The 25,141-nt window shown below is 48.1% G+C and overlaps 1 protein-coding gene across 4 annotated transcripts in view; it reads left to right on the plus strand.

The window, feature by feature from the left end:
• The window catches only part of rasgrp4 (RAS guanyl releasing protein 4), a 218,056-nt gene that overhangs the window by 119,803 nt on the left and 73,112 nt on the right, over positions 1 to 25,141 (plus strand). For all 4 annotated transcript variants that reach the window (XM_073029257.1, XM_073029260.1, XM_073029259.1 and 1 more), the window contains exon 2: positions 1,029 to 1,210. In XM_073029257.1, the coding sequence (XP_072885358.1) occupies positions 1,029 to 1,210 (182 nt within the window). The remainder of the gene's footprint in view (positions 1 to 1,028; positions 1,211 to 25,141) is intronic.

Raw genomic sequence — 25,141 nt, forward strand, 5'->3', positions numbered from 1 at the left:
TGTCCAGTAGCCTCCCACACTCCCCCCCCCCCCCCCACCCACCACCACAATACCAGATGGTGGTGCAGCCAGTTAGAATGCTCTCCACGTTACATCTGTAGAAATTTGCGAGGGTTTTGTGACCTGCTGAATCTCCCCAGACTCCGGATGAAATGTAACCCCCTGTGTATCGTGTTTCACCGTCAGCAAGCTGCCCAGATTTACTCCCAATGCCACGTTTGCTAAACGGGCCACGTACATTCACATGCAAGCAGTTTGCATAAACCACGGGCGCCCCGCTAGTCCCCTGTTCCCAACCCCGCTGCTGCTTGTGGGATCCTCCTGTGCAAGCTCTTGCCTCGCTCGACTTCGATGAAGGGCAGAGTAGGCTGCCGAGTGCTTTGCAACCGGGAGAGGTGCTGCAGTGAGTGCGTGCCGTAGAGGGGTGTGTAGCAGCCTCGCAGCTCCTGGAAAGCCAGTTCGATCCCGACCTCCGATGCTACCTGTGCGGAGATTCCCTCGTTTCCCCCCTCCCCACCCCCCCACACCCTGCTATCGGCTCGGGGCAAGGGGAGGTCGTTAAATGACCCTTAGGTTTCCCCCGGTGAAGGAGTTGACATGAGGAGCAGGGGAACGAGGAGGGGCGGGGCAAATGGGGTTGTCCTGCTCAGAACCAGTAGCTGTAGGATGGGCCGAGCGGTCAGCGTCTAGATTGCTGCGAGAAGTCTCGACTTTGCTCTATTGGAGGGATTATGGGATTGACTTTCTCTTTATGTTCAGGACAAGTGACGTTGATGGGGAGTGGGGGGGGGGGGGTGATGTTGTCGGGGGGAATGCTGGGAGAAAACGCCAATGCTGAGGCTGTATATTTGCAGATGAAGCAACACTTTCCCAGTGGAGGGAGTTTACTCCCTTTTCTAATCTTCTTGTTCCTTGACGTATTTTGCTCAGACTGTCATGTGAGGTGCTGCTGAAGTCCTCCTTCATTCTTTTTGTGTTTACCCTGGGCTGTCTGACTTATCTGCCGTCTCCGCTCTCTCCCACCACAGGAAGACTCGGCATGAGTACCAGAGCACGCTGGGCACCAAGGTCTCTCAGCGGCAGTGCCGCCGGCGAATGACCTGCCCGAGCCCGGCAGAGATCAGCAAGGCCAAAGCCATCATGTCCATCTCGCCGCTCACCAAGGCCCTCAGCCTGGACGAGCTGCTGAAGAAATGCGTACAGTCTTTCGGTGAGTGTTCCGTCCGCCTACTGATCGTCCCTGTGTGTGACTGAGACAGTGTGTCTTTATCTGTGTGTCAGTAAGTGTGTGTGTGTGTGAGTGTCCCTGTGTGTGGCTGTGTGTGAGTGAGACAGTGTGTCTTTGTCTGTGTGTCAGTGAGTGTGTGTGTGTGTGTGTATCCCTGTGTCCCTGTGTGTGACTGAGACAGTGTGTCTTTGTCTGTGTGTCAGTGAGTGTGTGTGTGTGTGTGAGTGTCCCTGTGTGTGGCTGTGTGTGACTGAGACAGTGTGTCTTTGTCTGTGTGTCAGTGAGTGTGTGTGTGTGTGAGTGTCCCTGTGTGTGACTGAGACAGTGTGTCTTTGTCTGTGTGTCAGTGAGTGTGTGTGTGTCCCTGTGTGTGACTGAGACAGTGTGTCTTTGTCTGTGTGTCAGTGAGTGTGTGTGTGTGTGTCCCTGTGTGTGGCTGAGACAGTGTGTCTTTGTCTGTGTGTCAGTGAGTGTCTGTGTGTGTGTGAGTGTCCCTGTGTGTGACTGAGACAGTGTGTCTTTGTCTGTGTGTCAGTGAGTGTGTGTGTGTCCCTGTGTGTGGCTGAGACAGTGTGTCTTTGTCTGTGTGTCAGTGAGTGTGTGTGTGTGTGTGAGTGTCCCTGTGTGTGGCTGTGTGTGAGTGAGACAGTGTGTCTTTGTCTGTGTGTCAGTGAGTGTGTGTGTGTGTGAGTGTCCCTGTGTGTGACTGAGACAGTGTGTCTTTGTCTGTGTGTCAGTGAGTGTGTGTGTGTGTGTATATATGCAAAGTTATTGAGTTCTTTCCAAACTACTAAATTTCCATTTACATTTCACAAACAAATCTTGGCATGTCTCTGGAATAGGAATGGTTTGTGTGAGGAGACGTAATCCTCACCGGGTAAATTTCACACTGTAATCTGCAGTTCGAGCTGTAATCCTCACCGGGTAAATGTCACACTGTAATCTGCAGTTAGAGCTGTAATCCTCACCGGGTAAATTTCACACTGTAATCTGCAGTTAGAGCTGTGATCCTCACCGGGTAAATTTCACACTGTCATCTGCAGTTAGAGCTGTGATCCTCACCGGGTAAATTTCACACTGTAATCTGCAGTTTGAGTTGTGATCCTCACCGGGTAAATTTCACACTGTAATCTGCAGTTCGAGTTGTGATCCTCACCGGGTAAATTTCACAGTGTAATCTGCAGTTAGAGCTGTAATCCTCTCTGGGTAAATTTCACACTGTTGTGGTGAACTAGATATACCTGTCTGACTGCTCCTGTGGCTCCTCCCACAGACCCCTGTATAAAGGCGACTGTGGGCTGCTGCTCTCCCTCATTTTCCCCAGGATGTAGTGTTGTTTATTCTTCCAGTCAATAAAAGCCGATATCTCGCTTCCTAAGTCTCAGCGTGAGTTATTGATGGTGCATCAACTGTAATCTGCAGTTAGAGCTGTAATCATCTCTGGGTAAATTTCACACTGTAATCTGCAGTTCCAGCTGAGATTCTCACTGGGTAAATTTCACACTGTAATCTGCAGTTCGAGCTGTGATCCTCACCGGGTAAATTTCACACTGTAATCTGCAGTTCGAGTTGTGATCCTCACCAGGCAAATTTCACACTGTAATCTGCAGTTAGAGCTGTAATCCTCACTGGGTAAATTTCACACTGTAATCTGCAGTTAGAGCTGTAATCCTCACCGGGTAAATTTCACACTGTAATCTGCAGTTCGAGTTGTGAACCTCACCGGGCAAATTTCACACTGTAATCTGCAGTTCGAGTTGTGATCCTCACCGGGCAAATTTCACACTGTAATCTGCAGTTCGAGTTGTGATCCTCACCGGGTAAATTTCACACTGTAATCTGCAGTTCGAGTTGTGATCCTCACCGGGCAAATTTCACACTGTAATCTGCAGTTCGAGTTGTGATCCTCACCGGGCAAATTTCACACTGTAATCTGCAGTTCGAGTTGTGATCTTCACCGGGTAAATTTCACACTGTAATCTGCAGTTCGAGCTGTGATCTTCACCGGGTAAATTTCACACTGTAATCTGCAGTTCCAGTTGTGATCCTCACCGGGTAAATTTCACACTGTAATCTGCAGTTCGAGCTGTGATCTTCACCGGGTAAATTTCACACTGTAATCTGCAGTTCGAGCTGTAATCCTCACCAGGTAAATTTCACACTGTAATCTGCAGTTCCAGTTGTGATCCTCACCGGGTAAATTTCACACTGTAATCTGCAGTTAGAGCTGTAATCCTCACCGGGTAAATTTCACACTGTAATCTGCAGTTAGAGCTGTGATCCTCACCGGGTAAATTTCACACTGTCATCTGCAGTTAGAGCTGTGATCCTCACCGGGTAAATTTCACACTGTAATCTGCAGTTTGAGTTGTGATCCTCACCGGGTAAATTTCACACTGTAATCTGCAGTTCGAGTTGTGATCCTCACCGGGTAAATTTCACAGTGTAATCTGCAGTTAGAGCTGTAATCCTCTCTGGGTAAATTTCACACTGTTGTGGTGAACTAGATATACCTGTCTGACTGCTCCTGTGGCTCCTCCCACAGACCCCTGTATAAAGGCGACTGTGGGCTGCTGCTCTCCCTCATTTTCCCCAGGATGTAGTGTTGTTTATTCTTCCAGTCAATAAAAGCCGATATCTCGCTTCCTAAGTCTCAGCGTGAGTTATTGATGGTGCATCAACTGTAATCTGCAGTTAGAGCTGTAATCATCTCTGGGTAAATTTCACACTGTAATCTGCAGTTCCAGCTGAGATTCTCACTGGGTAAATTTCACACTGTAATCTGCAGTTCGAGCTGTGATCCTCACCGGGTAAATTTCACACTGTAATCTGCAGTTCGAGTTGTGATCCTCACCAGGCAAATTTCACACTGTAATCTGCAGTTAGAGCTGTAATCCTCACCGGGTAAATTTCACACTGTAATCTGCAGTTCGAGCTGTAATCCTCACCGGGTAAATTTCACACTGTAATCTGCAGTTCGAGCTGTGATCCTCACCGGGTAAATTTCACACTGTAATCTGCAGTTAGAGCACAGAACAGTATATAATAAGTACAGGCCTTTCAGTGCACGATATCTGTGCCTGCCACATTGCAAAATTGAACTAAATCCCTCCTGTCTGCGCAGAATCCAGCCCTCCGCTATCCTGCAGGTCACCTTTGGGGAAGGTGTAGTGCCTGCTCATCCCCCCTCCCCCCTCCCCCGCCAATCAGGGTCACATGAAGCCATGGGAGCAGGTGGTGGACGGTCGTACGAGCAGTCGGTGCAGATCACAAGTCCTAGTTCTGCGACCACTGACACCAGGCAGACAATCTCTGAAGAGTATTGATCATGGCTGTGGGTCACCTGTCTTAGAAAGACACAGCCCTTCTACAGAAAGCCACTTCTGTAGAAATATTTGCCAAGAACAACCATGGGCAAGGACCATGATGACCCACATCATACAACACAACGCATAATGATGATGAACTTGGATCCCACGATCCTTCTATGCAAGTTACTGAAAGGGTTGATGTCTCATTGAATCAGGGATTCCCAACCTGGCGCCCATGACATGAAAAAGGTTGGGAACCTCAACTTTAAATACACTCACTACTGGCGCCTGTTAACAAAGGGTCGTTCTCCCAAATCCAGAATAGAGGAGTACAAAGTTAAGCTTGGCTTCAGTCTATGGGCCCCACCCCTCTTGTGTATCCTGTCCCCTCACGGAGCTGTGTTCCCCTGGGGGAGGGGGGCTAAGACAAGCCCTACACCAGACTGAAAGGATATGTTGGAGCCTCTCAGTAGGGCAGGCAGCTGGGTTCACATCGCAGGGTGAAGAACTGCAGAAGTGGGAGGCAAATCCTGTCCAAAAACACCAGGGATGGAACAAAGAGAATTGTTCTATGCGAACAGGGTGGTGTAGCCTTGGACTGCACCTTCTGTTTCTCTCAAGATTATCTAATGTTAAACTTGACATGGGGGCTGAATCCAAACAGGATAATTTTAGAAAAAGAAAGTGCCTCAGTCATATCTCTCAGGGTGTCCTGATGTATTTTGGGACTGCTGGTAAATTTATGGGCCATTTTGTGCAAAGACAGGTTGCACATTAAGGGCTGAGGTGCTTGATTAGATTGGCTTATTAAGGATGCTTTGTTGAGGAGGAATTATTGAGGTGGAATTATTGAGGAGTGATTGTAGAGGGACTTTGTTGAGAAGGAATTATTCAGGAGGTATTGTAAAGGGCTATTATTGAGGAGTGATTGGAGGGGGATATAATTGAGGAGGAATTATTGACGAGTGATCGGAGGGGGATATTGTTGAGGAGGGATTGTTGAGAAGGATTGTTGAAGAAGAATTATTAAGGAGTGATTGTAAAGGGATATTTTTGAAGGGGGATTGAGGGAGAATTGTTGAGGAAGTATTCTTATATAGAGCATAAAACACTACAGCATAGTACAGGCCATTCGGCCCACTATATTCTGTGACCTGTTACCCTACTCTAAAGTCAGTCTAATCCTTCCCTCTCACATTACCCTTCATGTGCCCAAGTCTCTCAAATGTGCTTAATATATCAGCGTCCACCACCACCCTGGCACTGGATTCACACACCCCCCACTGTTTGTGTAAAAAAAAACTGCCTCTGACATCCCCCCTGTACTCTCAACCAATCACCTTAAAGTTATTAGTGTCCGAATCAGAATCAGGTTTAATATCACCGGCATATGGCGTCAAATTTATTGTTACGCGGCAGCAGTACATTGCAATACATAATAATTTTAAAAACTATAAATTACAATAAAAATACATATAAAAATTGAATTAAGTAATTATTGCAAAAAAATCAAAGCAAGAGGCTGAGAGTGAAGGACTAAAGACATCTCAGAGAGAAGCCATTTTTTTCACTGATCAGGGAAAAGAGGCTAGACTGCGCAGACGCGTGACGTAGCGCGCCAAAGATTTAATTAAAAGACCGCCATATACAGTGGCCATCGTCGGAGTGGACAGTCAGAGTGGGACAGCTTTGGCTCAACAGGCTTTGGTGTGAACAGGCAGAGGCGAGGGTAGGTTCTGGTAAGTTTTGTTTTGTTTAGAGTAGAGAGAATGCCAGGCAGGATGTTGGAATGCTCCTCTTGCAGGATGTGGGTAGTCAGGGAGACCTCCGGTCTCCCTGACAACGACACCTGCAAGAAGTGCATCCAGTTGCAGCTCCTAACAAACTGCATTAGGGAACTGGAGCAGGAGCTGGATGACCTCCGGATCATTCAGGAGAATGAGGAGTTTATAGGTTTCAGGGAGGTAGTTACACAAAAGGAGCAACGCACAGGTAATTGGGTTACCGTCAGGCCAGGGAAGGGGAAAGGGAAGGCAGAGCAGGGCTCCCCTGTGGCCATTTCCCTCAACAACAAGTATACCGATTTGGATACTGTTGCGGGTGATGACTTACCTGGGACAAGCTGCAGCAGCCGGATCTCTGGCACTGAGTCCGGTTCTGCAGTGCAGAAGTGGGGGGGAAGAAGAGGAGAGTGGTAGTGATAGGGGACTCGATAGTTAGAGGTACAGACAGGAGGTTCTGTGGTCGCGACAGAGACTCCCGGATGGTTTGTTGCCTCCCGGGTGCCAGGGTCAGGGATGTCTCTGATCGTGTGCACAGCATTCTGAAACGGGAGGGTGAGCAGCCAGATGTCATGGTACACATTACCAATGACGTAGGAAGAAAGAGTGAGGAGGTCCTGAAGAGTGAGTATAGAGAACCTGGTACGAAGTTAAAAAGCAGGACCTTGAGGGTGGTAATCTCAGGATTGCTACCTGTGCCACGTGCCAGTGAGGGTAAGTATAGGATGCTCTGCAGGTTGAACACATGGCTGAGGAACTGGTGTAGGGGGCAGGGTTTCAGATTTCAAGATCATTGGGACCTCTTCTGAGGCAGGTAGGACCTGTACAAGAGAGACGGGTTACACCTGAACCACAGGGGGACCAATATCCTTGCAGGGAGGTATGTTATTGCTGCTGGGGAGGGTTTAAACTAGATTTGCAGGGGGTGGGAACCAGAGTGCCAGAGTAGATAGTGGAGCGGGGCTGAAAATAAATTATGTTAAAGTTTCATGCAAAGTCACAAATAGAAAGGTTGTGTGTGGTGTCTGAGGTGTGTCTATTTCAATGTGAAGAGTATTGTGGGGAAGGCTGACGAGCTGAGGGTGTGCATTGACATGTGGAATTATGACATTGTAGCCATTAGTGAAACTTGGCTACAGGAGGGGCAGGACTGGCAGCTTAATGTTCTAGGGTTCCAATGTTTCAGGCATGATAGAGGCAGAGGGATGAAGGGTGGGGGGGGGGTAGCTTTGCTAGTCAGGGAAAATGTTACAGCAGTGCTCAGGCAGGGCAGATTAGGGGGCTTGTCTACCGAGGCCATATGGGTGGAGCTGAGAAACAGGAAAGGTATGACCACATTAATGGGGTTGTATTCTAGACCACCCAATAGTCAGCGAGAACTGGAGGAGCAAATCTGCAGCGAGATAGCAGACAACTGCAGGAAACATAAAGTTGTGATAGTAGGGGATTTTAATTTTCCACAAATTGATTGGGACTCCCGTACTGTTAAAGGTGTAGACGGGTTAGAGTTTGTAAAATGTGTTCAGGAAAGTTTTCTAAATCAATATATAGAGGTACCGACTAGAGCGGATGAAATATTAGATCTCCTATTAGGAAACGAGTTAGGACAGGTGACGGAGGTGTGTGTAGGGGAACACTTTGGTTCCAGTGATCATAACACCATTAGTTTCAACTTGATCATGGATAAAGATAGATCTGGTCCTCGGGTTGAGGTTCTAAACTGGAGAAAGGCCAAATTTGAAGAAATGAGAAAGGATCTAAAAAGTGTGGATTGGGACAGGTTGTTCTCTGGCAAGGATGTCGTTGGTAAGTGGGAGGCCTTCAAAGGAGAAGTTTTGAGAGTGCAGAGTTTGTATGTTCCTGTCAGGATTAAAGGCAAAGTGAATAAGAATAAGGAACCCTGGTTCTCTAGGGATATTGGAACTCTGATAAAGAAGAAGAGAGAGACGTATGACATGTATAGGAAACAGGGAGCAAATAGGGTACTTGAGGAGTATCAAAAGTGCAAAATACTTAAGAAAGAAATCAGGAGGGCTAAAAGAAGTCATGAGGTAGCTTTGGCAGTCAAGGTGAAGGATAATCCAAAGAGCTTCTACAGGTATATTAAGAGCAGAAGGATAGTAAGGGATAAAATTGGTCTTCCTGAAGATCAGAGTGGTCGGCTATGTATGGAACCAAAAGAAATGGGGGAGATCTTAAATGGGATATTTGCGTCTATATTTACTAAGGAAACTGGCATGGAGTCAATGGAAATAAGACAAACAAGTAGTGAGGTCATGGAACCTATACAGATTGAAGAGGAGGAGGTGCTTGCTACCTTGAGGCAAATCAGAATAGATAAATCCCCAGGACCAGACAGGGTATTCCCTCAGACCTTGAAGGAGACTAGTGTTGAAATTGCAGGGGCCCTGGCAGATATATTTAAAATGTCGGTATCTACGGGTGAGGTGCCGGAGGATTGGAGGATAGCTCAGGTTGTTCCATTGTTTAAAAAAGGCTCTAAAAGTAATCCTGGAAATTATAGGCCAGTAAGTTTGACATCGGTAGTAGGTAAATTATTAGAAGGAGTACTAAGAGATAGGATTTACAAGTATTTAGATAGACAGAGACTTATTAGGGAGAGTCAACACAGCTTTGTGCGTGATAGATCATGTTTAACAAATCTATTAGAGTTTTTCGAGGAGGTTACAAGGAAAGTGGATGAAGGGAAGGCAGTGGATGTTGTATACATGGACTTCAGTAAGGCCTTTGACAAGGTCCTGCATGGGAGGTTAGTTAGGAAGATTCAGTCGCTAGGTATACATGGAGAGGTAGTAAATTGGATTAGACATTGGCTCAATGGAAGAAGCCAGAGAGTGGTAGTGGAGGATTGCTTCTCTGTGTGGAGGCATGTGACTAGTGGTGTGTCACAGGGATCAGTGCTGGGTCCATTGTTATTTGTCATCTATATCAATGATCTGGATGATAATATGGTAAATTGAATCAGCAAATTTGCTGATGATACTATGATTGGAGATGTAGTGGACAGTGAGGAAGGTTTTCAAAGCTTGCAGAGGGATTTGGACCAGCTGGAAAAATGGGCTGAAAATGGCAGATGGAGTTTAATACAGACAAGTGTGAGGTATTTAACTTTGGAAGGAAAAACCAAGGTAGAACATACAAGGTATATGGTAGGGCACTGAGGAGTGCAGTAGAACAAAGGGATCTGGGAATACAGATACAAAATTCCCTATAAGTGTAGTCACAGGTAGATAGGGTAGTAAAAACAGCTTTTGGTACATTGGCCTTTATAAATTAAAGTTTTGAGTATAAGAGTTGGAATGTTATGGTGCAGTTGTATAAGGCATTGGTGAGGCCCAATTTGGAGTATTGTGTGCAGTTTTGGTCACCAAATTACAGGAAGGATATTAATAAGGTTGAAAGAGTGCGGAGAAGGTTTACAAGGATGTTGCCAGGACTTGAGAAACTGAGTTACAGAGAAAGGTTGAACAGGTTAGGACTTTATTCCCTGGAGCGTAGAAGAATGAGGGGAGATTTGATAGAGATATATAAAATTATGATGGGTATAGATAGAGTTAATGCAAGCAGGCTTTTTCCACTGAGGCTAGGGGAGAAAAAAACCAGAGGACATGGGTTAAGGGTGAAGGGGGAGAAGTTTAAAGGGAACATTGGGGGGGCTTCTTCACACAGAGAGTGGTAGGAGTGTGGAATGAGCTGACAGATGAAGTGGTAAATGCGGGCTCACTTTTAACATTTAAGAAAAACTTGGACAGGTACATGGATGAGAACGGTATGGAGGGATATGGGCCGGGTACAGGTCAGTGGGACTAGGCAGAAAAATGGTTCGGCACAGCAAAGAAGGGCCAAAAGGCCTGTTTCTGTGCTGTAATGTTCTATGGTTCTATTGTAAAAAGAGTGTAAAAAAAAATTGAGGTAGTGTTCATGGGTTCATTGTCCATTCAGAAATCGGATGGCAGAGGGGAAGAAGCTGTCCCTGAAATGTTAGGTGTGTGTCTTCGGGCTCCTGTACCTTCCTAGTGGTAGCAATGAGAAGGGGATTAGTGTGTGTAAGAGCTTTCTGATCAGAATGGGCTCGATGGGCCAAAGGGCCTGTCCCGTGCTGTGTGACTCACTGACTCCTGGACACACGGGATGTCCAAATCTCAGGAATGCTGTGGTTAAGCTGAAGGAACTCTGTACCCACAGATGGCTGAGGACAAAGATCAGCCTATGTCTGATCTACAGGCACATTCGTTCCTCTTGCCTCCGCGTTTGCATCACCTCATCTACTCTGTGCAAGCCTGCAAATAGGCAACCCCAAAGCCCGCAGAAAGTCAGCAGAGATCTGCGCTAACCCCTGGGCCACAAATTCCGATACTCTGCACTTCCATCTGCAGGAGACACTGTTGTAACGCGTGGAATTGCAGCTGACTGGATGGCTGCTGTTTTTAGCACCATTCTCTGTAAGCTCTGGAGACTGTTTGTGCGTGAAAGCCCCAGGAAATCAGTGGTTTTGGAGATACTCGCCACCCAGTCTGGCACCAACTATCATTCCACGGTCAAAGTCACTCAGATCATATTTCTTCCCCCCATTCTGATGTTTGGCCTGAACAACAGCTGAACCTCTTGACCACGTCTGCATGCTTTTATGCGCGGAGTTGCTGCCACATGATTGGCTGATCAGATACTTGGATTAATGAGCAGGTGTACCTGATAAAGTGCCCGCTGAGTATATGTCATTAAATTTATTGTTTTGTGGCAAGGCATTAAAAAATACTATTAGTTGCAACTAAAACTATAAATAGCATAAAAGAGGAATAATGAGGTTCTTGGGTTCACAGGCTGTTCCTCAATCTGATGGCAGAGGCGAAGAAATGACACTGAGTTCAAATTAAATGGCTTTTCTTTTAAATGAGAACGCTATTGATTTTGTCAGTCACCGTGGAACAACAGTACTCTTGTAGATCCTGACAGGGTCACCAATGCCCCTCTGGGTAAAGAGAACTCCTCTCAACTCAGTTCTAAATAGCTGACCTCTGATGTTTTGAAACAATGACCCGTTTTCTTTGCTGGTCCCCCTGGCTCTACCTTCAGGCCCCGCGCTTTTGAGGTTCCCTCACATTGACCTGGACAGTGGATGGGCCAGTCGGAATGACCAGGAGATGTGGAATTTGACCTCGGGTTCATAAACCAATGGTTGCCCCACTCTACCGTTGACCTTCCTGGATGTAGAAACCAGTCTAATTGTCACCAGGAGAAATCTGTCCTTCGGACCCTCCCTGGACTTTGTGGTCGAACTCCACATCTCCTGGCCCATCCACAGCCAATGACCCTCAACGTAAAAGATCATGAGGCATAGGAGGAGAGTTAGGCCACTTCGGCCCATCGAGTCTGCTCTGTCATTCGATCGTGGCTGATTTGTTTAACTGGAGCGCCCCGAGGCGACACACGTGGTCGAAGGGAGAGCGTGCAGACTCCGCACAGACAGCGCGCGATTTCCAGGTCGAACCCGGGTCACTGGAGCTGGACTGCGTCGCTGCAGTCACCCACCCCCATCCTTCCTGTGTGCGCCAGGAATCAAGGTCATTCGATTCATCGTGTGTGTGCTATCTCTTCAAAGAGCTCGGGTTCACCTTCTTGTCCATTCTCAGCCCAGGCCGGTGCTCCCCACCCTCTAAAGGGCACCCTCCACAACTGTTTCGCAGTCAGCCAGGCAAGAACTTTCCTTCCCACCTTTCCACCAAACGCTTTAAACCTCTGGCCTCAAACGTACATCCAAGGGTTTTTTTTTCCCCTCTCTCCAATCCTGAAGAAGGGTCTTGGCCCGAAACGTCGACTGTTTACTCTTTTGCGCAGGTGCTGCCCGGCCTGCTGAGTTCCTCCAGCGTTTTGTGAGTGCCACTTTGATTTCCAGCATCTGCAGGTTTTCTCTTGTTTGTGATTGCAAGCAGAAGGCGTCGATACTGCCGAAGTGCGTGGGGGATTCTCCCCATGTGCTGCCCGCGATTCCCTAACACCTGCGGTCCCGTCCGGCAGCCTCAGCGGGAAATGCTGGGTGCGTGATGCTGTCTGTGTAGAGAACAGAGGCAGGCTTATCGGAACAGAGAGATAGTAATCTTCGTGGGTGTTTACTGATAAACTCTGCAGTGCTCCAGCCTCCCTCTAAACCTCAGAGGGCGGTGCAGCCGATGCAGGAGGCTGGGGGAGAAAAGTGGTGAGCTACTGCCCTGGAACTTTAGCCCTTTATGACCCTGAACCCCAGCACCCCACCATCCCACGCACCACACACACACACACACGCACGCTGCCTTATCAGCCGACGGCCTGGCGACGCTCAGGAAACCAACCCTCACGGTGTTCGCCTTGAAAGCCACCGACTTGGGGAATTGCGACAACCCCCACGAGCCCGCCGCCCAAGACCCCGGACGCTGCTGCGCGACGGTGCCTGTGGTCCGCTCGCCCCGCGGTGGATCCGGCGTTCCACCTGCGACGGCTCCGGCGTTCCACCGGCGACCACGAGGGTTTGTAGGATGTCAGAGGTCTGAGGCAAAGTGTGTCCCATGTTACTCAGAATTAGACCTCCCCCCATCAGCAAGATCATTTGGGTCAGAGCCAGGCTTTTTATGGCTGACATACAATGTTCAGCAAAAGTCTCATATCTATAGCATAGGAGCCTCAGACTCTTACACAGCACCGTAATAAATTTGAAATTATGCTATTATAATTTTGAAATCTACAGTATTGTGCAAAACCCTCACACACATGTAGTATATATAGCTAGGGTACTTTTGCACAGCACTGTAGTAATTTTATGTATTGCACTGTACTGTTGCCACAAAAAAAACCAAATTTCATGACGTATGTGACTGATGATAAACCTGATTCTGATCTGGGTCTCTATTGTGGACTGAGAGTGGGAAGGGGCAGGGAGAGGGGAATCATGGTTGGGAAAAGGGGAAGGGAGAGGGGAATTGTAGTTGGGAAAAGGGGCAGGGAGAGGGGAATCATGGTTGGGAAAAGGGGAAGGGAGAGGGGAATTGTAGTTGGGAAAAGGGGCAGGGAGAGGGGAATCATGGTTGGGAAAAGGGGAAGGGAGAGGGGAATTGTAGTTGGGAAAAGGGGCAGGGAGAGGGGAATCATGGTTGGGAAAAGGGGAAGGGAGAGGGGAATTGTAGTTGGGAAAAGGGGCAGGGAGAGGGGAATCATGGTTGGGAAAAGGGGAAGGGAGAGGGGAATTGTAGTTGGGAAAAGGGGCAGGGAGAGGGGAATCATGGTTGGGAAAAGGGGCAGGGAGAGGGGAATCATGGTTGGGAAAAGGGGAAGGGAGAGGGGAGGGAGAAGGAAGCACCAGAGAGACATTCTGTAATGATCAATAAACCAATTGTTTGGAATCAAATGACCTTGCCTGGTGTCTCAGGGCTGGGTGTGTCTGCACACATGCCACCCTTCCCACCCCCCACCCTTGGCACTCCTTCTCTGCCACCTGTCCCACACCCCTCCTGTGACGCTCCACCCTTGGCATTCCCAGCATCCTTTGCTCCCGCTAGATTTACCAACTCTCAGCCCTCTCCACGTTGACAAATACAGCACTATGTAAAATATATATTTATATAAATTTCTCCCTGAATGGAGGTCATGAGCAGAGGACAGATCCTGGTGAGCTGTCTTCCTGAGGCATTGCTCCTTGACAACGTCCCTGATGGCGGGGAAGCTAGCGCCCATGACGGGGCTTGCTGAGTGTCCAATTCTTCCCGCGGTCCAAAGATGCACCCGTTAGTAGCTTCACAAACATGGGAGAATCTACAGATGCTGGAGATCAAAAGTAGTACCTACAAAATGCTGGAGGATCTCGTCAGGCCAGGCAGCATCCATGGAAAAGAGTAAACGGTCGACGTTTTGGGCCGAGACACCAGCCTTTTCCATGGATACTACCTGGTCTGCTGAGTTCCTCCAGCATTTTGTGTGTGCCAGTTAGTAGGTTAATTGACATACAGACAGTCATACATACTTTATTGATCCTGAGGGTAATTGGGTTTTGTTACAGCCGCACCAACCAAGAATAGTGTAGAAATATAACAATATAAACCATAAATAATTAAATAATATTAAGTTAATCATGCCAAGTGGAAACAAGTCCAGGACCAGCCTATTGGCTCAGGGTGTCTGACACTCCGAGGGAGGAGTTGTAAAGTTTGATGGCCACAGGCAGGAATGACTTCCTATGACGCTCAGTGTTACATCTCGGTGGAATGAGTCTCTGGCTGAACATACTCCTGTGCCTATCCAGTACATTATGGAGTGGATGGGAGTCATTGTCCAAGATGGCATGCAACTTGGACAGCATTCTCTTTTCAGACACCACCGTCAGAGAGTCCAGTTCCACCCCAACAACATCACTGGCCTTATGAATGAGTTTGTTGATTCTGTTGGTGTCTGCTACCCTCAGCCTGCTGCCCCAGCACACAACAGCAAACATGATAGCACTGGCCACCACAGACTCGTAGAACATCCTCAGTATCGTCCGGCAGATGTTAAAGGACCTCAGTCTCCTCAGGAAGTAGAGACGGCTCTGCCCCTTCTTGTAGACAGGCTCAGTGTTCTTTGACCAGTCCAGTTTATTGTCAATTTGTATCCCCAGGTATTTGTAATCCTCCACCATGTCCACACTGACCCCTTGGATGGAAACAGGGGTCACCGGTGCCTTAGCCCTCCTCAGGTCCACCACCAGCTCCTTAGTCTTTTTCACATTAAGCTGCAGATGATTCTGCTTGCACCATGTGACAAAGTCTCCCACCGTAGCCCTGTACTCCGCCTCATCTCCCTTGCTGATGCATCCAACTATGGCAGAGTCATCAGAAAACTTCTGAAGATGGCAAGACTCTGTGCAGTAGTTGAAGTCTGAGGTGTAGATGGTGAGACAAGACAGTCCCCTGTGGAGCCCCAGTGCTACTGACCACTCTGTCTGACACACAGTGTTGCAAGCGCACGTACTGTGGTCTGCCAGTCAGGTAATCAATAATCCATGACACCAGGGAAGCATCCTCCTGCATCACTGTCAGCTTCTCACCCAGCAGAGCAGGGCGGATAGTGTTGAACGCACTGGAGAAGTCAAAAAACATGACCCTCACAGTGCTCGCCGGCTTGTCCAGGTGGGCGTAGACACGGTTCAGCAGGTAGACAATGGCATCCTCAACTCCTAGTCGGGGCTGATAGGCGAACTGGAGGGGGTCTAAGTGTGGCCTAACCATAGGCTGGAGCTGCTCTAGAACAAGTCACAGTCAATTGCCCCGTGATTAGGCTAGAGTGAAATTGGCGGGTTGCTGGGTGCCTGTTCCGCACTGTATCTCTGAAATAAGAAAAATGAAAGTACAGTCTCTGTAGCTTTTTCCAATCCTGTGCAGAGGCCCCTCCATACCAGATGGGCTCTACAGTAAATCCGCAGAAATTCGATGACAGCATCCTTAAAGAGCCTCTGCTTTGGGTCTCCCCTCAATCTCAATGGTCTAGACCAGGGGTTTCCAACCTTTTTTATGTCTTGGACCAATACTATTAAACATTGGGGTCCATGGACCCCAGGTTGGGACCCCCCGGTCCAGACCGGCCAGTGCTGCCCAGTGGGGTCAAGCGAAGCACGGGCCTACCTTAAGTAAAAAGTGGGAGCTGAGCTTCCTAACAGGCCTGATCTTAAGGGGTGATCGTTATCAGGCACTTGGCCATTTGAATCTGAGTAAGAAATCGTTCAAAATTAGTCAGAAGAATAATCTGCGAGTTGCATCTTCGGTTTGTCTCTTTCATCCCCGGAGCATTGACTGTTGTCAAAAACAAGCCAGCCGAGATAACACCAGCCAGCAAGCACACACGATCCTACAGATAGCAGCCCCTGCGAAGCCTTGCAGTGCGTTCCAGGGGTAGCTCAGCGAGCAGAGCCGGTGCCTCGCCAGTGACCCAGATCCGTCCCCGGCCTCGTGCCCTGTCCGTGGGGGGGTGAGGGTTGTTTGCGCATTCTCCCCGCGATGGCACAAGTTCTGTCCGGGCCTTCCGCCTTTCCTTCCACATCCCAGTGAGGTGGCTGCCTGGCGGATTAATTAAGTCGCCCCTAGAGTCAGCGGGCGGTGGAATCTGAGAGGAAATGATGGGAGATCAGAGAAGCTAAAATGGGAGTAGGTGGTATTCATGCAAGAAGACGTTTAGTGATCAGTTCAGACGTGCTAGGTAGGAGAACCTGCTTCACTGCTTCAAAGCGAGGATGTAATATTAAGACTTTATAAAGCACTGGTGAGGCCTCACTTGGAGTATTGTGAGCAGTTTTTGAGCCCCTTATCTAAGAAAGGATGTGCTGAAACTGGAGAGGGTTCAAAGGAGATTCACAAAAACGATTTCATAATTGAAAGGCTTGCCATATGAGGAGTGCTTGATGGCTCTGGGCTTGTTCTTACTGGAATTCAGAAGAACGAGTGGGTGGAGGGGGGAACTCATTGAAACCTATCGAAAAGACTCGATAGAGTGAATGTGCGGAGGATGTTTCCTGAGGTAGGGGAGTCTAGGACCAGAGGACACAGCCTCAGAATAGAGGAACACAGAGATGAGGAGGAATTTCTTTAGCCAGAGTGGTGAATCTGTAGATTTCATGGACAGAGGTCAAGTCATTGGGTATATTTAAGGCAGAAGTTGATAGATCAATTGTTGATAGACTAATCAGGGCATGAAAGAGTATAGGGAGAAGGCAGGATTTTGGAGCTGAGAAGGAAAATTGGATCAGCCATAATGAAATGGCAGAGCAGACTCGATAGGCCAAATGGCCTAATTCTGCTCTTAATGGTCTAAACAAAATATTTACAACAGTACTAAAATATTACTGAAATATTAAATGCACAACAGCTGCCATTTGCTGTTGGCCATGCCACCCTAGGAAAAGGGAATTGTCTGTCTACTCTATCCATGCCTCTCATTATCCTGTACATCTCCATCAAGCCACCTCTCAGCCTCCTCCACTCCAAAGAGAAAAGCCCCAGCTCGCTCAACCTTTCCTCTCTAGTGGAAAGTTTCTAAGACCTGCTCTCTAATCCAGGCAGCACCCTGGTAAATCTCTGCACCCTTTCTAAAGCTTCCACATCCTTCCTATAAAGAGGTGACCAGCACTGAACACATTAATCTAAATGTGGTCCAGCCAGAGTTTTATAGATCTGCAGCATTACCTTGTAGACCTGGAACTCAGTCCCGTGACTAAGGAAAGCCAACACACAAAAGGCCTTCTTAACCACCCTGTTAACTTGCCTGGCAACTTGTGAGGGATCTATGGGCTAAGGTCTTCCAAAGTGTATCACTATGCATATTTCTGGATTAAACTGCATCTGCCATTGCTCTGCCCAGCTCCGCATCTATATTACTCTATTGCAATGTTTGTTACTTTTGCTCATTCTATTAATATACATCTCTCTCTATCTCTTAGTATAGAATCACACCACACAGAAATGGACCCTTTGCCCAAACTGATCCATGGCCCACATCCCTCTAAACCTTTCTGAATCATGTACTTTCCCAAATGTCTTTTAACCTTTGATATTGCACCCGCACCTACAGCTTCCTCTGGCAACTTATTCCATGCAGTACTGTGCAAAAGTCTAAGGCACATGTATTCAGCCAGGGAGCCTAAGACCTTTGCACAGTACTGCAGTAATTTTATGTATTGCACTGTACTGCCACACAGAAAAAAAAACAAATTTCATGACATATGTGAGTGATGATAAACCTGATTCTGATATGGGTCTCTGTTGTGGACTGAGAGTGGGAAGGGGGGGCAGGGGGGAGGGGAATCAAGATTGCGAAAGGGGGAAGCACCAGAGAGACAATCTGTAGTGATCAATAAACCGATTGTTTGGAATCAAATGACCTTGCCTGCTGTCTCAGGGCTGGGTGTGTCTGCACCCACACCACTCCCCTCCCCCGTTCCCCACCCTGGCACTCCTTCTTTGCCCCCTGTCCCGCACCCATCCCGCGGCACTCCACCCTCACCGTTCCCAGCATCCTTTGCTCCCACCAGTTTGCAAGCCCGCTCTCCGCCTCGTGTAGACCAATACCATACTATGCAAGAGGCTTATACATGTGCCCAAGACTTTTACACAGTACAGTATACTCTCCACCCTCTGCCAGACAGGTTCCTATTACATCCCTCCCCTCCCACCTTAAACCTATGCTCTCCCCTACCCTGTGACCCTCCACCCTATCTGCCCCTGGTGATATTAAACGACTTGGTTCTCCTTTGCTCCAGGGGAAAATGGCCAAGCCTATCCACTCTCAAGACCTCCATCCCTGGTAGCATCCTTGTGCATCTGTTGCGCATTCTTTCCGGCCTAACGATGTCCTATCTGTGCACGCCCCTGTGTTTATCCCTCAGCACGAGCGCCACAGGTGCTCAGAGCTCGGTCGCCTTGCCTTTTGTGGGATCGTGCTGTGTAAAAAAAAAACCCTGTCCTGGCCGATGTAGCTGTGATTCCGCAGTGGTTCGAAGCATCAGACCCCAGCGCCGTCTCAGTGGGGGTGTGGGCCACAAAGCCTTTCTGGTGGGACACCTAGTCCCTGAAGAAGGATGAGTTGAGGTGTCCCGAGGATGTGCCCGGTGCTATAAAAATGCAGCGAGGAGCCAAGGTCAGGTTAGCCTTCGGGCTGGTTGCGCTGACCCTGTAAACACACAAAAACACCCGGAGAAGAACAGAGCTACTGCTTAAAGTCCTGCCGGAGGGTTTCAACCCAAAGCGTCGACTCTACTTTCTTCTCCCTCCAGCATTTTGTGCGTGTTGCCCGGATTTCCAGCGTCTGCAGATTTTCTCTTGTTAGTGCTTAAAGTCCTTTGTTAGACATGTGGGTTATGACCAAAGGAAAAATGGCTGGTGTCACTTCGCACTTTAGTCCAAGGGTGTCTATTAGGTGTGTCGAAAATCAAACTTACAAAACTTAGTGAAAATAGTGAAAACTGCCAAAGGGTATTGACCAAAAAGTACAACAATAACTCCATACTGTTTTTGTCCAGCATAAACTCTTGGCAGCCCCGATCTCCCTCTCCTGCTGGGAGTGATCAGCTCCTCTTTATTCAGCACTAGGACCCCACTGTACCATCTTTAATCATCAACAGTTAACCTAAGACTACACATGAATCAGAATGTGAAGCACCCCTCAATCATATCACAAAATAAACCTTAAATGCAGTAAACAAACGATATATACACATTTGCACATCCCTATTACTAAAGAAATGGAATGTTCTGCAGTGTATGGTGGGACAGGCACCAAACGGCCAACCGAGCACACCAGCTTGGTCGAGGACCCCTCATGGTGAGGGACCGGGGGAAGACATTCAAATGCGCACCATCGGTGCCATGACAACAGAATGACAAGGCATGCGTAAGGAGTGCCCTCTGTCGCACCCTCTGAGAGTTGATTAGTTTTGCACAAGGCAGCAAATGACAGATTCCATCGTATTCGTTCATCGTTGTCAGATGGGACTCATCAGAGGGCGACAAGCAAGAGGGACAGGAGGTCAGGCTGACCGCCCGAGGAGTGACCTCTCAGTCTTGCTCCTCCACCACTCAGTGAGAGCATGGAGGCTCGACCTCTGGCCTTCGGCCTGCCCCGGAGATTGCGGGCAGGGTGGGCCCAGGTCCTGGCCAAGGTGATGCTCCTTTAAGGCTCTGCCACTGCCCTGGAGACCCAATTGTGCCGGGAGCCCCATAGCAGCGCCTGGAACCCGGCAGAAGTTTCTTGGAGTTACACGCTGACAGTGTGGCATTGGCCTCCGAGTTCAGAAAGGGAGAAGAACAAGATGGCTGGCTGGAACAGGAAACTGCATGGGCAGGGGTGAGTGGTATAAGTGACCTGGTGTTTCGAATCTGGAAGCTGGGGTGACTGCCTCCCTAGGGCAAATCCCTGCTCTTCCTGTGCCACACTCAGAGCGTTGCCCTGAGAGAAAGGGGCACTTCGGACGCTGTGTCCACTTGGCGGGGGTGACAGCTACGTCAGAAAGTTTACAGTTAGCCGAGCCGATGAGGCTTGTGCGAACGCAGTGGGTCCCCATTGGGCCCTACCGTGGGCTCAGTGATGGGAGACAGGAGGTGATCCTGTGACGATGAGGTTACTTTACATTATTACTTTATTGTCGCCAAACAATCGATACTAGAGCGTACAATCATCACAGTGGTATTTGATTTTGCGCTTCGCGCTCCCTGGAGTACAAACTGAAGTAAATATAATAAAAATTTTAATTATAAATCATAAATAGAAAATAGAAAAGGGAAAGTAAGGTAGTGCAAAAAAAAATCGAGAGACAGGTCCGGATATTTGGAAGGTACGGCCCAGATCCGGGTCAGGATCCGTTCAGCAGTCACAGTTGGAAAGAAGTTGTTCCCAAATCTGGCCGTATGAGTTTTCAAGCTCCTGAACCTTCTCCCGGAGGGAAGAGGGACAAAAAGTGTGTTGGCTGGGTGGGTCTTGTCCTTGATTATCCTGGCAGCACTGCTCCGACAGCGTGCGGTGCAAAGTGAGTCCAAGGACGGAAATTGGTTTGTGTGATGTGCTGGGCTGTGTTCACGATCTTCTGCAGCTTCTTCCGGCTTGGACAGGACAACTTCCATACCAGGTTGTGATGCACCCTAGAAGAATGCTTTCTACGGTGCATCTATAAAAATTTGTGAGGGTTTTAGTGAAGGTTAGTGCAGGAAATTAACAGCAGGGATCCTATTGAACAGCAGAGCAGCCCCAGAGGGCTGAATGGCCTCTTGCCTCTGGTGGCACAGTCGTGTAGTGGTTAGCAGTGCCAGATGTAACATCAATTGGGGTCTGATTCCCACTGTTCTCTGTAAGGAGTTTGTACGTTCTCCCCGTGACTCTGTGGATTTCCTCCCACAGTCCAAAGGTGCGTAGTTAGGGTTAGGGATAGTGGGTCATGGGCATGCTGCGTTGGCTGTAGAAATGTAGCAACACTTGTGGGCTGCCCAACACAATCCTCGCTGATTAGATTTCATGCAAGAGACATGCATTTCATTGTATGTTTTCATGTTCTGTGAGTCGCATGTACATTAAAACACCTGACACACAGAAGCCTTCACCCTTGTGGCATGAACATCGATTTCTCGAACCTCCGGTAGTTGCCCCCCAACTTCACCATTCCCTTTTCCTGTTTCTCCTCTCTCACCTTATCTCCTTACCTGCCCATCACCTCCCTCTGGTGCTCCCCCACACTTCCCTCTCTTTCACGGTCTTCTATCCTCTCCAATCAGATCCCCCCTTCTCCAGCCCTTTATCTCTGTCACCAATCAACTTCCCAGCTCTTTACTTCACCCCCTCCCGGTTTCACCTATCACCCACTACCTTATATTTCTTCCTCCCCTGACCCCACCTTCTTACTCTGACCCCTCATCTTCCTTCCCAGTCCTGATGAAGGGTCTCAGCCCGATAGACCGACTGTTTACTCTTTTCCATAACAGCTGAGCTCCTCCAGCATTTTGTGTGTGTGTTGCTCCGGATTTCCAGCGTCCGCAGACATTCTCATGTTTGTGAAACAAAAGGCTTTTCTATATGCATCTGTGTTTTGTGGAAATTGAGAGGGGAGGGGGTGGGAGCTGAGAGCGAAAGGGAAATTGCTCTGATGGTGTCTCGTTGAGAATTCTTTCACAAGATGTGTGTCTCACTATTAGCTACTTATCTCGTGCATCCAGGAAGGTTCTCAACAGGGAAGGTGTGTATATTTAATATTTCAGTAGTATTTGAGTAATGTTGTAAACATATTGATTGATTAAGCATTCTTGTTTATTTAAATAATTGATTACCATAAGATAAGACCATAAGATATTGGAGCAGAATTAGGCCATTTGGCCCATCGAGTCTGCTCCGCCATTTCATCATGGCTGATCCAATTTTCCTCTCAGCCCCAATCTCCTGCCTTCTCCCCGTGTCCCTTCATGCCCTGACCAATCAAGAATCTGTCAACCTCTGTCTTAAATATACATAAAGACTTGGCCTCCACAGCCGCCTGTGGTAAAGAATTCCACAGATTCACCACTCTCTGGCTAAAGGAATTCCTCCCCATTTCCATTCTATTCTGAGACTCTGGTCTTAGACTCTCCCACCATAAGAAACCTCCTCTCCACACCCACTCTATCAAGGCCTTTCACCATTCGATGGGTTTCAATGAGTTCACTCCTCAGTCTTCTGAATTTGAGTGAATACAGGCCTAGAGCCATCAAGCACTCTTTGCATGACCTGGAATCGTTTTCATGAACCTCCTTTGAGCCTCTCCAGTGTCAGCACATCCTCTTAGATAAGGGGCCCAAAAGCTGCTCACAATACTCCAAGTGAGGCCTCACCAGTGCTTTATAAAGTCTCAACATTACGTCCTTGCTTCTATATTCTAGTCCTCTTGAAATGAGTGCTAACATCACATTTGCCTTCCTCACCACTGACTCAACCTGGAAATTAACCTTTAGGGAATCCTGCACAAGAACTGCCAAGTCCCTTTGCACCCAGTTTTTTGTATTTTCTCTACATTTTGATAAATAGTCAACCCTTTCATTTCTTCTACCAAAGTGCATGACCATACACTTCCCGACACCACATTCCATCCACCGCCTCTTTGCCCATTCTCCTAATCTGTCTAAGTCCTTCTGTGGCCTCCTCAAAACTACCTGCCCCTCCACCTATCTTCAGATCGACTGCAAACTTTGCAACAAAGCCATCAATTCCATCATCCAAATCATTGACATATAATGTAAAAAGAATCGGTCCCAACACCCTATGGAGGCCCATAGGAGATGGTGTTCCACAGAGGCCCTATGGAACACCACTAGTCACTGGCAGCCAATCAGAAAAGGCTCCCTTTATTCCCACTCTTTGCCTTGTGCCAGTTGGCCACTGCTTTATCCGTGTAAAGCGTGTTACGTGTAAAAATAAGTGAATTGCACACGTCACGATGCCACCATGTGATACTGATGCACCATCAATAACTCTCGGAGATATAGGCTTTTATTGGCTGGAAGAAAGAACATCCTGGCAATGTAGTGTGGTGGTCAATTGCTGCTTGTTCTTTCTTCCAGCCAATAAAATTGATGCACCATCAATAACTCTCGGAGACGTGAGGCGAGATATAGGTGAGATATAGGCTTTTATTGGCTGGAAGAAAGAACAAGCAGCAATCACCACAGATATGTGCACACCTCACCTAAAATAAACTCTTGTTAGACCTGCATTACCGGACTCCCACGTCTTCCTTTGAATTAGTTTAATGTTTTGAAGTTACAAACCGTAACAGAGGAAATGTCCGCGCTTATTAGGAACAACTCCTGGAGGAAGCAACGAGCTTTAATGGCCGGGTTTACGCGCATTGAGCGCCTCGCCATTCACAGGCAGAGCTCGCTGCATGGGTGCGAAGCCCTCTTGGCACACAAAATGCCGGAGAAACTCAGCAGGTCGGGCAGGATCAATGGAGAGGAATAAGCAGTCAACGTTTCGGGCCGATACCCTTCATCAGGAACGCAAAGGAAGGGGGCAGAGTAAGCAGGGGAGGGGAGGGGAAGGTGTACCAGCTGGCAGGTGATAGGTGCGGCGAGGTGAGGGGGAAGGTAGGTGGGGGGAGGGATGATGAAGTAAAAAGCTGGGAGGTGATAGGTGGAAAAGGTAAAGGCTGAAGAAAAAGGAATTTGATAGGACGTATCGGGTTGAGAAACTGATTGCTCTTCATAGATGCTGCCCGACCTGCTGGGTTTCTCCCGCATTTCGTGTGTGCTGCATTCATTCATTCATTTATTGATTGATTGATTGCTTGAGATACAGTGCAGAAAAGGCCCTTCTGGCCTTTAGAGCTGTGCCGCCTAGCAATCCCTCGATTTGACCAACAATTACAATGACCCATTATCCTAGCCGGTACATCTTTGGACTGTGGGAAGAAACTGGAGCACCTGGAGGAAACCGATGCATTCCATTGGGGAGGACTACAGACTCCTTAGAGACGATGTCAGAATTGAACTCTGAAATCCGACGTTCCGAGCTGTAATAGTGTCGTGCTAACCGCTACATTACCGTGGTGCCCAAGAACATTACAGCACAGTAGGAGCCCTTTAACCCAGGATGTTTCTCCAACCAACAGAAACCCTATTCCCTGATCATTCTAACCACTGCTACACAGCCCATAACACTCGATTTTTCTTACATCCATGTGCCAATTCAAGAGTTTTTAATGTACCTGCCTTTACCACCTCTCCTGACAGTGTATTCTCGGCACCCACCACTCCCTGTGTCAAAAACCCACCTCTGACATCTCCTCTTTACTTTCGTCCACTCACCTTAAAAGGATGTCCTCTGGGATTGGCCATTTCCTCCCTGGGAAAAATGTCTGTCCACTCAATCCAGGCCTCTCATAATCTTATACACCTCTGTCATGTTTCCTCTGAAGTCCTGCCGAAGGGTTTCGGCCCGAAGCGTCGACAGTCTTCTTTTCCGCAGATGCTGCCTGGCCTGCTGAGTTCCTCCAGCACTTTGTGTGTGTGTTGCTTTGGATCGCCAGTGTTCGCCAATCTGCTCTTGTTTGTGACCTCTCATCCTTTGTCGCTCCCGAGAGAAAAGCCCCTTGTTTGCTCAAACACGAGAAGATCTGCAGAAGCTGGAAATCGAAGAGGAACGCACACAAAATGCTGGAGTAACGCAGCAGTATTCTGAAGTCAAGGGATTGTGGAACTTTGAGCATTGGACTGATGAGGGAATGGGAGGTAATTCCTGTGTATATTAACATGTCTTGGAGCACTACAGCACAGGACAAAGCTCTTGTGCCAAACTATTTT

This window comes from Hemitrygon akajei, chromosome 25 (assembly GCF_048418815.1).
Source record: "Hemitrygon akajei chromosome 25, sHemAka1.3, whole genome shotgun sequence".
In the NCBI taxonomy this organism is placed as follows: Eukaryota; Metazoa; Chordata; class Chondrichthyes; order Myliobatiformes; family Dasyatidae; genus Hemitrygon; species Hemitrygon akajei.